The sequence below is a fragment of the Lontra canadensis genome, unplaced genomic scaffold, assembly GCF_010015895.1.
Source record: "Lontra canadensis isolate GAN:19392208 unplaced genomic scaffold, GSC_riverotter_1.0 scaffold146, whole genome shotgun sequence".
NCBI lineage: Eukaryota > Metazoa > Chordata > Mammalia > Carnivora > Mustelidae > Lontra > Lontra canadensis.
Window position 1 is genome coordinate 461,332 of NW_022631140.1, and position 16,698 is coordinate 478,029.

Genomic DNA, 16,698 nt, shown 5'->3' on the forward strand with positions numbered 1-16,698 from the left:
AAAAGGGAGACTGGGACTCAGAAGAGGTGACAGTTTTTAAAGAGAAGAACCGAAACTTGAGCCCAAGGCTACCCTGCTCAGACCCAGCCTGGGAAAGCAGTGAGTATAGTGGTTAGAACATTCGGCGTTGGTTAGGCTGGGTCTGAAATTGTCTCTGCTGCCTTCTAGCGGTGACTACTTGGCTTGACTACCTGGCTCAATTTTGTTTTCCCGTCTGTGAAAACAAGGATGCTCTTGCCCTTCTAGCCTGGCACTTGGAAAGTGCTCAGTAAATGTTGGCTATCATTAATCCATAATGGCCCCTTATTTCATTTCCACCCCCTCACTCACTTCCGTTAACCTCTTGTTCTGCCAAATTAATTCCCTGCATGCTGACCTATGGTGAGCAATGTCCTAGAGCAGACTCTATGTATTTTGCAGAAGAGGATATCAAATTGAACAGCACTCTGTTCCTCTGGCCAGACCAGATTGAAGATATCTTTGAAAACAGCCGAAACTTGCTCCTTAACAAGAGGGATCAGGCCGAGATGGACCTCATTAAAAGGTACAGAGTGAGTGTGAGGTTGTTTCAGAAACGATACCCAGCTTGATAACATGCTGCAGGTTCCTGGTTCTGCTCAGAGCCCCCACAGCAAGGCGTGGGTGAAGGCTGAAGACAACTGGTGAAGAGGGAATTTCCTTTTGTTTCCCACTGAGAGATGTTCTCTTTAAGCCTGCTTCACTATAGTGACCCTGCCAGTGCCTTCCCTCCCTGCCTTGAACAACCGGAATTTGGCGGTGCAGGGAGAAAAAGACAAAAATAGTGGCACAGAATAATGGCTTCGCAATAATAATAGCAAAATCATCAGCCTTACACTGCAGACCGCAGATCTGGGAGACAGCAAGATGAGGATAATACAGGCGTGGTAGGAGGCTGAGCAATGGTCTGTTTGACAGCTGGTTTTGTTCAGTGCTCATGTGGCCGTATCATTTATTCATCCATTATTTGTCAATACAACCAGTATTTATTATGGATTTTTACTACGTGCTGTGCTATATTCTGGACATGTAAGTGTGTTTGGCTGCTAAATAAAGATTTCAGTCCAGTGGCAGAGAAAAGACAGACCTACTGAAAAATCAAACAATGTTCAAGTGAAGAGGGCCAAGTACCATGTGGGTGGGGAAGACACACATGCACACCTGGCCGTCCCAGCTTGTGACACTTGGTTTATGACTGTGGAGTCAGTCCCATTACTATCCCCTTCAAACATGAGAACACTCCCCCCACCCCCCCGCCAACCCCCGACCCACCCAGCTTTAGGTCCTATAATCCCAGCAAATACTCACAAGAAAGGAAAAGAGTAGATAAAAGCCAGGATGGATAAAAGCAGGATTTCTACACAGAATTGGAGTTTGGGCTGAAGGAGAAAACTCTTTATTCACCACCTTCAGAATATGGCCTAGGTCTGCCACCCAGAAAAAACAGTAACAACAACAAAAATGTGTGTGTACAATTGCGTGCACACAATTTTTTTTCTTCCAGCAGCCTTCTTCTCTCTCTCTCTACCCAGAACTTTAGGCCAAATGGATGCTACTGATATTTTTTAATTAATAGAGTTCATTTCTTGGGACAGTTTTAAATTCACAGGAAAATTAAGAAAGTATAGCATTCCCATTTACCCCATGTCCCCTTATAAAGAGCCCCCACCATGGAACCGATCTGTAGGTTAGATGAACAGGAACAAGTTTTTCTTCATCTTTTTGAGCTTCCGTATCCTCATCCAGAAAATGGGATAACAGAGCCCATCTCAAATCATCTCATTATATAAGAGGTTATTATTTTTTTTTCTTTTTTCTTTTTTTTTCTTAAATTTTTAATTTATTTTCAGCGTAACAGTATTCATTGTTTTTGCACCACACACAGTGCTCCATGCAATCCGTGCCCTCTCCAATACCCACCACCTGGTTCCCACAACCTCCCACCCCCCCCCTTCAAAACCCTCAGATTGTTTTTCAGAGTCCATAGTCTCTCATGGTTCACCTCCCCTTCCAATTTCCCATAAGAGGTTATTACTGTGCAGAAGGACGAAATGAGATGACCTGAGATTGTGCCTGAGTGGTACCCAGCACCTGGTAGGCATTCAAAATCTGTCTACTTCCTTCATCCTTTGGGTAATAACTTCTTTGGGGAGAAAAAAAATGCTTCACTTCTAAACCACGACCTTGCAAGCATACTTTTGGAACAGTGCTGCAAGACTGCTTAGAGGCAGTAAGTGCTGTTAAAGTTCAGAAGAGTGAGGAGAGGCCTTGGGAGAAATGAGTACTGGCACTTACGATGAGAGGAGAAGGGTACTGGCCATCCCCTCTTGGAGGGGTGACTCTCACTGATGGCCCAGCTTATTCCTAGGCTCTCCACAGCAGATTCATTCAGCACTGGAGGAGCTCCAAGAATAACCCAAAGCCCTGGGCTCAGCCTTCTCTTTGGTGAACATTTAAACCTCACATCCATCATTTTTGCATTAATCCTGAGAATGGCATGTGAGGGGGGCTGAGAAGTATTCATTTATTCATTCATCTTCTGTGAAACCAACCCCATTCCCTCTCTAAGAAACTTGACCTATTTCACAAGCCCACATTAATTTTTGGCTTCAACACTATTCTCGACTTGCTGTCCTCCACCACACCACACCCAATTCCTTCTTGCACCTCTTCCTCCTCTATCTACACAGTTCCTGGTTGACCAACACCCCCAAGCCACTGGCTCCCTTGACTGTTGGATCCAGGCAGGGTTCTCCCAGTGGAGAGCCCTCAGGAGTTTGGACAGTGATCACCTTTTCCCCTCTCCTTTCCTCTTTGGCCCTGGTGCTCAGGTAGGAGCTTCATCCCTCCTGGATGACAATTCTTGCTTCTCCGTGGTTTCAGTTCCCACTGTTCTCTTGGCCCTATGGGTCATGATAGCTTCCTTCTGAGGCTACCCATATCTTACCTGTGTAGGTAGTCCCTTCATTAAAAACTCTCTTTGGGGACGCCTGGGTGGCTCAGTGAGTTAAGCGGCTGCCTTCGGCTCAGGTCATGATCCCAACGTCCTGGGATCGAGTCCCACATCGGGCTCCTTGCTTGGCGGGGAGCCTGCTTCTGCCTCTGCTGCCACTCTGCCTGCCTGTGCTTGCTCTCATTCTCTCTCTCTCTCTCTCTCTCTCTCTCTGGCAAATAAATAAATAAATAAATAAATAATCTTAAAAAAAAACAAAACGACTCTCTCTTTGAACATTGGAGTGAATTCCATTTCATGCTAGAATTCTGGCCTACCATTTTTTTTTAAAGATTTATTTTTATTTATTTGACAGACAGAAATCACAAGTAGGCAGAGGCAGGCAGAGAGAGAGGGGGGAAGCAGGCTCTCCGCCGAGCAGAGAGCCCGATGTGGGGCTCGATCTCAGGACCCTGAGATCATGACCTGAGCCGAAGGCAGAGGCATTAACCCACTGAGCCACCCAGGCGCCCCTGGCCTACCATTTTTAAATCCCTAATTTATCCTCCCTTAGAATCCAGGTAGTCCCACAAATACAACTCATTTACTCAACCTGAGTGCCCCCTATTTACTGATGACTGTACTGTTGTATGAAATATATACATATGTATACATTATGGACATGAAAGTACTTTAGAAACTACTATGTGCTAAGCAATTACAACTTAACACTATGTAATATATTCTCCTCTGTTAGAAAAAGGGAGAAGTAATTGTGCAACTTGCTTTGTTGCTAAAATTTCTTCCCTGATCATTCTAGCTAAAGTAGCCCTCTGTTTCCTTCCACTAGGCCCTCTGCCCTGTTTTATTTTCTTCAGAGCCTTTATGCTTATCAGGAATATCCCATTTTATCTTTATCTATGTATAAATGCATCCATCCATCCATCCACACACCTACCCATCCATTAATCCATGTGTTTCTTATCTAGGTCTCCCCACACTAAAATACAAGCTCCATGAAGATAGAGAGCTTAATAACATATATCACAAATGTATCCCTGATGCCTAGACCAGTCCTTGGAATGTATCAAGCCCTTAATAATAAATACCTAATGGATGACTGAATAGCATGTGTATATATACATTTTGTATAGGATAAGTATTATATAGATTTCATATATATACACACATATATATTTACCCATACAGGTAAATATGAGGAAATGTTTAATTATCAATAGGGTCACAGCAGACATCTCTGGGAAGTAGGATTTTAAGTAATATATATATTAGTCTATATGATATATAGAAGATCAGAAGATCAGATTCTCCCCAGGCTTGAATATGGGTGAGCAATTGCTGATATTTTGAATATCAAAAGTGGAAAGTCCAAATATGATTGGTCTGTCCTTTGCTTTTAGGTGCTCAGAATTTGAGGTGAAACTTGAAAGCTACAACAAGGAACTGGATGGGTTTAGGAAACGTGAAGTGATGAGCACAGAAGAAATGAAGAACAATGTTGAAAAGCTTAGCGAGCTTTCAAAGAACCTAGATCAAGCCCTGATGGAATTTGAGGTTTGGGGTCTTGGGATCTCGAGTTGGAGACTTATGACTGTCCTGCCCTGTTGGTTCTGCTTCTTGATTTTGTGTTTTCCTAACATCACCTGTCAGGTGGATAGTGTTGATGGGTGAATTGACCAGTTCTTTCATTGGTGCTTTCAACTACGTTTTCCTACAACCCTACATTATACCAGCTTTTTTATTAGTCATTGGGTACGCAAAGAAGAAATGACAATAGAATAATTGCTCACATACACTGAGTATTTATTATGTGCTCAGCAATGTACAAAGGGCCTCTTGTGTGATATACCCCTAAATACCCCTAACAAACCTTTGGGGTAGGTAGTGTTATTGCCCCCATTTATCCCTGTTTAAAATAAGAGAACTAAGGCTTGGAGAAGCTGAGTAAATTGTCCTGAAGGTCAACTAGTAAGTTCTTTAACCATTAAAGTTCTTATCTTCGAGGCAAGTCAATATAAGAAGAGGCAGCATCATTTAAACAGCTAAAGTACATATATGAAAATTGCAAAAATGGATATGGATATGGTAGAGGAGGATTAAAGATGATGGAGCAAGAAAGTAGAAAATTATCCTAGACCTTCATCCTGCTAGATCTTAGCAATCACAGCCCTCAGAGGTAGCAGAGGGACTCTCTGACTTGAGTCCATGTCTTGTTTTCCTCTCTTGTGCTCCAAATGAATGACCATCTTCCTCAACTTGGTTTTCAAAGCACTGAGGATTTTGCCATGGGGGCTTCTAGGGTTCAGAAAGCCACCCACCCAATAAAGACCAACCCTTTTGCCCTGCAGTTGATCAATAAGGAGGAAGAACTGTTGGAAAAGGAGAAGAGTACCTTCCCTCTCCTGCAAGCCTTGATCAGCAACAAAGTGCCTTATGAGCAGCTATGGCTGACGACATACGAGTTTAGCATCAAGTCAGAGGAGTGGATGAACGGTATGGTACGCTCGGGCTCAGTCTACTGGGATATGGTGACTGCTGGGGCAATGGGTCCAACCCAGCCAGTTCTAGATTAGGGTTTAGACTACAGATTTAAGCTAGATTTTTTTTAATCATATTCTTTTTTTTAATTTAATTTTATTTTTTATAAACATATGATACATTTTTATCCCCAGGGGTACAGGTCTGTGAATCGCCAGGTTTACACACTTCACAGCACTCACCTTAGCACATACCCTCCCCAATGTCCATAACCCCACCCCCCAACCCCCCTTCCCCCATCAACCCTCAGTTTGTTTTGTGAGATTAAGAGTCCCTTATGGTTTGTCTCCCTCCCAATCCCATCTTGTTTCATTTACTCTTCTCCTACCCCCCCAACCCCCCATGTTGCATCTCCTCTCCCTCATATCAGGGAGATCATATGATAGTTGTCTTTCTCCGATTGACTTATTTCGCTAAGCATGATACCCTCTAGTTCCATCCACGTCGTCACAAATGGCAAGATTTCATTTCTTTTGATGGCTGCATAGTATTCCATTGTGTATATATACCACATCTTCTTTATCCATTCATCTGTTGATGGACATCTAGGTTCTTTCCATAGTTTGGCTATTGTAGACATTGCTGCTATAAACATTCGGGTGCACGTGCCCCTTCGGATCACTACGTTTGTATCTTTAGGGTAAGTACCCAGTAGTGCAATTGCTGGGTCATAGGGTAGCTCTATTTTCAACATTTTGAGGAACTTCCATGCTGTTTTCCAGAGTGGTTGCACCAGCTTGAATTCCCACCAACAGTGTAGGAGGGGTCCCCTTTCTCTGCATCCTCGCCAGCATCTGTCATTTCCTGACTTGTTAATTTTAGCCATTCTGACTAGCGTGAGGTGATATCTCATTGTGGTTTTGATTTGTATTTCCCTGATGCCGAGTGATATGGAACACTTTTTCATGTGTCTATTGGCCATCTGGATGTCTTCTTTGCAGAAATGTCTGTTCATGTCTTCTGCCCATTTCTTGATTGGATTATTTGTTCTTTGGGTGTTGAGTTTGCTAAGTTCTTTATAGATTTTGGACACTAGCCCTTTATCTGATATGTCGTTTGCAAATATCTTCTCCCATTCTGTCAGTTGTCTTTTGGTTTTGTTAACTGTTTCCTTTGCTGTGCAAAAGCTTTTGATCTTGATAAAATCCCAATAGTTCATTTTTGCCCTTGCTTCCCTCGCCTTTGGCCATGTTCCTAGGAAGATGTTGCTGCGGCTGAGGTCGAAGAGGTTGCTGCCTGTGTTCTCCTCAAGGATTTTGATGGATTCCTTTCTCACATTGAGGTCCTTCATCCATTTTGAGTCTATTTTCGTGTGTGGTGTAAGGAAGTGGTCCAATTTCACTTTTCTGCATGTGGCTGTCCAATTTTCCCAACACCATTTATTGAAGGGGCTGTCTTTTTTCCATTGGACATTCTTTCCTGCTTTGTCGAAGATTAGTTGACCATAGAGTTGAGGGTCTATTTCTAGGCTCTCTATTCTGTTCCTTTGATCTATGTGTTTGTTTTTGTGCCAGTACCATGCTGTCTTGATGATGACAGCTTTGTAATAGAGCTTGAAGTCCGGAATTGTGATGCCACCAACTTTGGCTTTCTTTTTCAATATTCCTTTGGCTATTCGAGGTCTTTTCTGGTTCCATATAAATTTTAGGATTATTTGTTCCTTTTCTTTGAAAAAAATGGATGGTACTTTGATAGGAATTGCATTAAATGTGTAGATTGCTTTAGGTAGCATAGGCATTTTCACAATATTTATTCTTCCAATCCAGGAGCATGGAACATTTTTCCATTTCTTTGTGTCTTCCTCAATTTCTTTCATGAGTACTTTATAGTTTTCTGTGTATAGATTCTTAGCCTCTTTGGTTAGGTTTATTCCTAGGTATCTTGTAGTTTTGGGTGCAACTGTAAATGGGATTGACTCCTTAATTTCTCTTTCTTCTGTCTTGTCGTTGGTGTAGAGAAATGTAACTGATTTCTGTGCATTGATTTTATATCCTGACACTTTACTGAATTCCTGTACAAGTTCTAGCAGTTTTGGAGTGGAGTCTTTGGGGTTTTCCACATATAGTATCATATCATCTGCAAAGAGTGATAGTTTGACTTCTTCTTTGCCGCTTTGGATGCCTTTAATTTCCTTTTGTTGTCTGATTGCTGAGGCTAGGACTTCTAGTACTATGTTGAATAGCAGTGGTGATAACGGACATCCCTGCCGTGTTCCTGACCTTAGCGGAAAAGCTTTCAGTTTTTCTCCATTGAGAATGATATTTACGGTGGGTTTTTCAGAGACGGCTTTGATAATATTGAGGTATGTGTCCTCTATCCCTACACTTGGAAGAGTTTTGATCAGGAAGGGATGCTGTACTTTGTCAAATGCTTTTTCAGCATCTATGGAGAGTATCATATGGTTCTTGTTCTTTCTTTTATTAATGTGTTGTATCACATTGATTGATTTGCGGATATTGAACCAACCTTGCAGCCCTGGAATAAACCCACTTGGTCGTGGTGAATAATCCTTTTAATGTACTGTTGGATCCTATTGACTAGTATTTTGGTGAGAATTTTTGCATCTGTGTTCATCAAGGATATTGGTCTGTAATTCTCTTTTTTGATGGGATCCTTGTCTGGTTTTGGGATCAAGATGATGCTGGCCTCATAAAATGAGTTTGGAAGTTTTCCTTCCATTTCTATTTTTGGAACAGTTTCAGGAGAATAGGAATTAGTTCTTCTTTAAATGTTTGGTAGAATTTCCCCAGGAAGCCGTCTGGCCCTGGGCTTTTGTTTGTTTGGAGATTTTTGATGACTGTTTCAATCTCCTTACTGGTTATGGGTCTGTTCAGGCTTTCTATTTCTTCCTGGTTCAGTTGTGGTAGTTTATATGTCTCTAGGAATGCATCCATTTCTCCCAGATTGTCAAATTTGTTGGCGTAGAGTTGCTCATAGTATGTTCTTATAATTGTATTTCTTTGGTGTTAGTTGTGATCTCTCCTCTTTCATTCATGATTTTATTTATTTGGGTCCTTTCTCTTCTTTTTGATAAGTCTGGCCAGGGGTTTATCAATCTTATTAATTCTTTCAAAGAACCAGCTCCTAGTTTCGTTGATTTGTTCTATTGTTTTTTTGGTTTCTATTTCATTGATTTCTGCTCTGATCTTTATGATTTCTCTTCTCCTGCTGGACTGAGGGTTTCTTTCCTGTTCTTTCTCTAGCTCTTTTAGGTGTAGGGTTAGGTTGTGTACCTGAGACCTTTCTTGTTTCTTGAGAAAGGCTTGTACCGCTATATATTTTCCTCTCAGGACTGCCTTTGTTGTGTCCCACAGATTTTGAACCGTTGTGTTTTCATTATCATTTGTTTCCATGAATTTTTTCAATTCTTCTTTAATTTCCTGGTTGACCCATTCATTCTTTAGAAGGATGCTCTTTAGCCTCCATGTATTTGAGTTCCTTCCAAATTTCCTCTTGTGATTGAGTTCTAGCTTCAGAGCATTGTGGTCTGAAAATATGCAGGGAATGGTCCCAATCTTTTGATACCGGTTGAGACCTGATTTAGGACCGAGGATGTGATCTATTCTGGAGAATGTTCCATGTGCACTAGAGAAGAATGTGTATTCTGTTGCTTTGGGATGGAATGTTCTGAATATATCTGTGATGTCCATCTGGTCCAGTGTGTCATTTAAGGCCTTTATTTCCTTGTTGATCTTTTGCTTGGATGATCTGTCCATTTCAGTGAGGGGAGTGTTAAAGTCCCCTACTATTATTGTATTATTGTCAATGTGTTTCTTTGATTTTGTTATTAATTGGTTTATATAGTTGGCTGCTCCCACGTTAGGGGCATAGATATTTACAATTGTTAGATCTTCTTGTTGGACAGATCCTTTGAGTATGATATAGTGTCCTTCCTCATCTCTTATTATAGTCTTTGGCTTAAAATCTAATTGATCTGACATAAGGATTGCCACTCCTGCTTTCTTCTGATGTCCATTAGCATGGTAAATTCTTTTCCACCCCCTCACTTTAAATCTGGAGGTGTCCTCGGGTTTAAAATGAGTTTCATGTAGGCAACATATAGATGGGTTTTGCTTTTTTATCCATTCTGATACCCTGTGTCTTTTGATTGGGGCATTTAGCCCATTGACATTCAGGGTAACTATTGAGAGATATGAATTTAGTGCCATTGTATTGCCTGTAAGCTGACTCTTACTGTATATTGTCTCTGTTCCTTTATGATCTACTACTTTTAGTGTCTCTCTTTGCTTAGAGGACCCCTTTCAATATTTCCTGTAGAGTTGGTTTGGTGTTTGCAAATTCTTTCAGTTTTTGTGTGTCCTGGAAGCTTTTAATCTCTCCTTCTATTTTCAATGATAGCCTAGCTGGATATAGTTTTCTTGGCTGCATACTTTTCTCATTTAGTGCTCTGAATATATCATGCCAGCTCTTTCTGGCCTGCCAGGTTTCTGTGGATAAGTCTGCTGCCAATCTAATATTTTTACCATTGTATGTTACAGACTTCTTTTCCCAGGCTGCTTTCAGGATTTTCTCTTTTCACTAAGACTTGTAAATTTGACTATTAGGTGACGGGGTGTGGACCTATTCTTATTGATTTTGAGGGGGGTTCTCTGAACCTCCTGGATTTTGATGTTTGTTCCCTTTGCCATATTGGGGAAATTCTCTCCAATAATTCTCTCCAATATACCTTCTGCTCCCCTCTCTCTTTCTTCTTCTTCTGGAATCCCAATTATTCTAATGTTGTTTCGTCTTATGGTGTCACTTATCTCTCAAATTCTGCCCTCGTGGTCCAGTAGCTGTTTGTCCCTCTTTTGCTCAGCTTCTTTATTCTCTGTCATTTGGTCTTCTATATCGCTAATTCTTTCTTCTGCCTCATTTATCCTAGTAGTGAGAGCCTCCATTTTTGATTGCACCTCATTAATAGCTTTTTTTATTTCAACTTGGTTAGATTTTAGTTCTTTTATTTCTCCAGAAAGGGCTTTTATATCTCCCAAGAGGGTTTCTCTAATATCTTCCATGCTTTTTTCGAGCCCGGCTAGAACCTTGAGAATCGTCATTCTGAAGTCTAGATCTGACATATTACCAATGTCTGTATTGATTAGGTCCCTAGCCTTTGGTACTGCCTCTTGTTCTTTTTTTTGTGGTGAATTTTTCCGCCTTGTCATTTTGTCCAGATAAGAGTATATGAAGGAACAAGTAAAATACTAAAAGGGTGGCAACAACCCCAGGAAAATATGCTTTAGCCAAATCAGAAGAGATCCCAAATCGTGAGGGGGGAGAAAGGGGATAAAAAGAGGTTCAGAAAGAAAAGAAAAAAAATAAAAAAAGAAGAAGAAACAATTAAAAAAAAGAAAACGAATAAAGAAAAAATATAAAAAAGAAAAAAATATATATATTAGATAAACTAACTAAAAAACGTTAAAAAAGAAAAGGGTAAAAGTTAAAAAAATTTGGCAGAAGAAGAGAAAAAAAATTGAAAAAGAAAAAAAAATTAAATTAACTGCAAGGCTAAAGAATCATGGGGAAAAAGCCATGAGTTCCGTGCTTTGCTTTCTCCTCCTCTGGAATTCCACTGCTCTCCTAGGTATTGAAACTGCACTCCTTGGTGGGTGAACTTGGTCCTGGCTGGATTTCTTGTTGATCTTCTGGGGGAGGGGCCTGGTGTAGTGATTCTCAAGTGTCTTTGCCCCAGGTGGAGTTGCACCGCCCTTACCAGGGGCCGGGCTGAGTAATCCGCTCGGGTTTGCTTTCGGGAGCTTTTGTTCCCTGAGCGCTTTCCGTAGAGTTCCAGAGGACGGGAATGAAGATGGCGGCCTCCCAGTCTCTGGCCCGGAGGAGCCGAGAGCCTGGGACCCCACTCCTCAGTGCACCCTCAGAGAACAGCACCCAATTACTTCCGTCACCCTGGCCTCCGGCCGCGCTCCGAGCTCACCCAGCCTGCGACCGGTTCAAGGTAACCCCGAGCTGTGAGCTCACTCCTCGGCTCCGTCTCTGTAGCCGGCTTCCCCGTTCTAATACCTGCGAGCTCTGTGACACTCAGCCACCCCCAATCCTTCTGTGACCCTGCGGGACCTGGGGCCACGCTGACCCCACGTGGGCTTCACCCCGGTTAAGCCTCTGGAGCGATGTCCCTCAGCGGAACAGACTTTTAAAAGTCCTGATTTTCTGCTCCGTTGCTCCGCCGCTTGCCGGGAGCCGGCCCTCCCCCCGCGGTCTATCTTCCCGTCGCTTTGGATTCACTTCTCCGCCAGTCCTACCTTTCAGAAAGTGGTTGATTTTCTGTTTCTAGAATTGCTGTTGTTCTTCTCTTCGATCTCCCGTTGGATTTGTAGGTGTTTGCAATCTTTAGATAAGCTATCTAGCTGATCTCCCGCTACCTGAAGTAGTCTCAGCCTGCTACTTCTCCGCCATCTTGACTCCTCTCTTTTATCATATTCTTATAGTCTGGTTTAATGCAACCACACAGTCAAATTTTTCTGATGTGATAATGATGGAAAGTGGGGATTGAAGAGCCAGACCTGTTGCCAGGGTATAACAAAAGAGGAAGCCGCCCAGGACCATGGATTGTAGAGAGGGGGGAATAATAAGATAGCATTTCCATCACTGTGCTGTTGCAAGAAGGACCAGTGTGCCAGAGACATCCATCTGTAAACTACTCCTTTTTTCTTTAGATCCCGGAGGCTAGAAAGAAGGGCAGGTTGGAGGCAGCGGGGGCAGGGGGAGGGAGGGGTAGAGTCAACAGGATTTAATGACTGATCTGATATGGGGCAGGTGTCAGGGAGGGAAAAGGAAGAACCTAGGATGACTTTCAGATTATTGGCCCAGGTAATTTGGTGGATATTGCCATCAATGAATAAGAGAAGTGACAAATTTGTTAGGAAAAAAGACCCATCAGCTTGAATATACCAAGTTCAAGGTGTCTGCAAACACCCAATGGGAATATGAGGATATCGGCCTGAAGTTAAGTTATATGTTTGGGGGGAAACTTATATTGGGGAATAATTGAGTGTAGATTACAATTAAAGGCCATGAATGATGGCTCCTGGGGAGAGTGTATATGAGCAGAGACCAACTCTTGAGACCTGTAAAGCTGAGCCTGAAGTTTTTTCCACCACTAAAGTGTTATAATAAGCACAACTGTGGTGAACATCTTTGTCACCAGTGTAATGGGTACAATTATGATCATTTTCTTAGGGTAAATTCCTGAAAAGTGAAATGGCTAGATCAAAGATCATGGGATGAAAATTAATCAGGATTTTAAAAACTTTTTGTTGTTATTAACTATCTTCTAGAAAAGTTATGTTTTAATTTATTGCCCTTCTAGCAGTACCTAAGAGTACCCATTCTTGACACCCTTAACAAACCTGGGAGTCATAGCTTTGAAAACGGTTTTTGCCAATTTATTTTTATTTATTTATTTTTTGCTGATTTGATATTTCAATTTTCTTTTTCTTTTTCTTTTAAAAAATTTTCACTTGCACTAATGCCTTTTTTGTATTATTTCTTTTTATTATTTATTTTATTTTTTCAGTGTTCCAAGACTCATTGCTTATGCACCACACCCAGCACTCCATGCAATACATGCCCTCTTCACTAGCACTCTTTTTTTTTTAATCTTTTAAGATTTTATTTATTTATTTGACAGACAGAGATCACAAGTAGGCAGAGAGGCAGGCAGAGAGAGAGGAAGGGAAGCAATCTCCCCGCTGAGCAGAGAGCCCGACGCGGGACTCGATCCCAGGACCCTGAGATCATGACCTGAGCTGAAGGCAGTGGCTTAACCCACTGAGCCACCCAGGCGCCCCTTCACTAGCACTCTTAATTTTCCCAAGTAATCAGCCATATCTATGCAATTATATTATTTTACCTTATTTATTTGTTTGTATACCCCTTTTTTTTTTAAAGATTTTATTTATTTATTTGACAGAGATCACAAGTAGGCAGAGAGGCAGGCAGAGAGAGAGGAGGAGGCAGGTTCCCTGCTGAGTAGAGAGCCGGATGTGGGGCTTGATCCCAGGACACTGGGACCATAACCTGACGCAAGGCAGAGGCTTTAACCCACTGAGCCACCCAGGCACCCCTGTATACCCCTTTTTTTATTCACTCTTCTGTGTTGACTAGCACTTCCACATGCTCTACTGACTGAGCCAGCCAGGGCGACTAGCACTTCCAAAATAAACAGTGGTACTAATGGACACCCTCGTCTTATTCTTTATTTTAATGGGAGCTCTTGCAGAGTGTCACCTTTAAACATGCTGCTTTTTTTGGTTTGAGATACAAAATTTTTATGGTGCTTAGGGAAATGTTTTGTACTTTACCAGGTCTTTTTATTAGAAAGCAATATGGTATTAAAAATTGTTTTGCATTTAATTTTTTAATTTTAAATTCATACACAGCAGAAAGGACATTTTTGGTATACAGTTCTCTAAATGTTAACACATATATAGATTCACCACAATCAGAAGGCAGAAGTTTCATCACTTCAGTAAAATTCCTTGTACTGCCCACTTTGTAGTCACACTCTACCCCCAGCCAGAATGCCTGGCATTGTTGGGCTCTTCATTGTTACAATGGTTTCCTCTTTTTGAGATTGTTATACAAATGGAATGATATAGTGTATAACTTTTTGACAGTGCTTGCTTCACAGAGCATACTACTTAGAAATCCACCCCAGTTATTGGTTATAAGGATCAGTCCTTCCCTTTTATGCTGGATAGTATTCCATCGTATGGATATACCAGTTTTTTTACCCATTGCCCCATTGGTGGATATTTGGGTTGTCTCCAGTTTTAGGCTGTCATGAATACAGATGCTGTAAACATTCATACATGAGTTTTCATGTTGACATTAAGTTTTCATTCCTGTGGGGTAAATGCCCAGGAGTAGATTGCTGGACTCTATTTAAGGTTTATATATAACTTTATTTCAAAAATGTCTTGTAATAGTAAAGCATCCCTAATTCCTCCCTTCCATCTGTTGTGTCATTTATTTGGTATTTATTTCATCTGTATATAAACTGTAATCATCAAATATATTGTTGCTATTATTATTTTGAACAAACTGTTACTGTTAGATCAGCTAAGAATAAGAAAAATTAAAGTATCTCTAATGCTGTTCCTTTCCTTACCTAAGTCTGAGTTTCTGACAAATCCTTTCCTTCTTTCAAGAACTTCTTTTAACATTTCTTGCAAGGTAGGTCCCCTGGCAACAAATTCCCTCAGTTTGTTTGTCTGAGAAAGTATTTCTTACTCCTTCACTTTAGAAGGATAATTTCCCAGGATAGAGAATTTTAAGGTTGGTGGGTTTTTTCTCCCAATACTTTAATTTCATTCCACTCTCTTCTTTTTTTTTTTTTTTTAAGATTTTACTTATTTATTTGACAGAGAGAGAGAGAGTGGGAGAGGGAACACGAGCAGGGGGAGTGGGAGAGGGAGAAGCAGGCTTCCCACTGAGCAGGGAGCCCAACATGGGGCTGGATCCCAGGACCCTGGGATCATGACCTGAGCTGAAGGCAGACCACCCAGGTGCCCCTACTCTCTTCTTGTTTGTGTGGTTTCTGAGGAGAAGGGGGATGTAATGGCTTATCTTTGCTCCTCTAAAGTTATGGTGCTTTTCCCCCTCCCTCTGGCTTTTTTCAAGTTTTCCTCTTTAACTTTGATTTCCTACAGTTTTTTTTTTTTTTAAAGATTTTATTTATTTATTTGACAGAGAGATCACAAGTAGGCAGAGAGGCAGGCAGAGAGAGAGGAGGAAGCAGGCTCCCTGCTGAGTAGAGAGCCCGATGCGGGGCTCGATCCCAGGATTCTGAGATCATGACCTGAGCCGAAGGCAGCGGCTTAACCCACTGAGCCACCCAGGCACCCCTACAGTTTGAATATAGTATGTTTAGATATGGTTTTTGGCATTTATCCTGGATCTGTGGTTTGGTATCTGACATTAATTTGCAGGAAATTCTCAGTCATTGCTTCAGATATTTTCTTTGTTCTTTCTCTTTATTCTCCTTCTGGTATTTCCATTACTTGAGTGTTGCACATTTTGTAGTTATCCCATAGTTCTTAGTCATTCTGTTCCATTTTTTCCCCATCTTATTTTTGCTTTAACTTTGGAAGTTTCTGATAATATATCCTCAAGCTCAAAGATTCTTTCCTCAGCTGTGTCCAGTCTACTAATGGAGCCTTCATATGTCTTCTCATTTCTGTTACAATGTGTTTGTTCCCTTGCAAAGATTTTGTTATTGCTGTCCTTTGCTTTTTAAAAATATTTATTTGAGATAGAGAGCATGCACATGTGAGTGCAGGGATGAGCAGAGAGAGAGAAGGAGAGAGAATCCTCAAATAGACTCCCTGTTGAGAGCAAAGCCCAACACAGGGCTCAAGCCCATGACCTCCAGGTCATGGCCTGAGCAGAAATCAAGAGTCTGAGGCTCAGGTGCCACATTATTGCTCTTCTTTAGATTTTTCTTGGATCATCCATATGGACATCTGGAAAACTAAGACATTTCTTCTTTTCCAATCTGTATGCCTCCGATTTCTTTCTCATGCCTCATTGCACTGTCTAGGACTTTAAGTATGATGTTGATTAGGAGTTATGAGATTGAAAATCTTTGCCCTGTTCCTGATCTTAGGGAAAAAGTATTCCATTTTATACCATTAACTGTTAGGGATTTGTTTTATTTGGGTTTGGTTTTGGTATGATTGATGTGTAAAGAGCTGTGCGTATTTCCAGTATACAAAGGTATAAAGGTAGTATAGGCTTTTTATAGATGCACTTTATCAAGCTGAGTAATCTCCTTTCTATCCTTAGTCAGTTTAGAGGTTTTTATCAGGAATGGATACTGAATTGTGTCAAATGCTTTTTCCGCATCATTTGATATTGTCATGTGATTTTCTTTTTTTAGGCTGTTAATATAGTTTATTCCATTGTTTGATTTTTTCAAATATGAAGCCAGCCTTGCATTCCCATGAAAAACCCAAATTGGACATGATGTATTATTTTTATATATTGCCCAGATACTACATACATTTCTTTTTTTCTTTTCAAAAAGTTTTAAATTTTGATTACTCACCTCAAAAACGTCAGGCTGATGAAGCATGGGAAATCAACAAGGCTTTATTTAGTCTCAGTAGCAGTGAAAGAAAAGTGTTTCTGAATCAATTTGCAACATCATGATGCAAGAGTTAATGCCGATT

The 16,698-nt window shown here is 41.1% G+C and overlaps 1 protein-coding gene across 8 annotated transcripts in view; it reads left to right on the forward strand.

The window, feature by feature from the left end:
- The window catches only part of LOC116858989 (dynein heavy chain 3, axonemal), a 155,363-nt gene that overhangs the window by 20,332 nt on the left and 118,333 nt on the right, over positions 1-16,698 (forward strand). For 7 of the 8 annotated variants that reach the window (XR_004381058.1, XM_032843952.1, XM_032843948.1 and 4 more), the window contains exons 9-11: positions 421-544; positions 4,372-4,525; positions 5,320-5,464. Coding sequence is in view for 6 of the 8 variants with exons in the window: in XM_032843952.1 (XP_032699843.1) it covers positions 421-544; positions 4,372-4,525; positions 5,320-5,464 (423 nt within the window). In the remaining 2 variants the exon portion in view is untranslated. Of the gene's footprint in view, positions 1-420; positions 545-4,371; positions 4,526-5,319; positions 5,465-16,698 lie in introns of those variants that run through there. The other variant, XM_032843953.1, reaches the window with a different exon arrangement.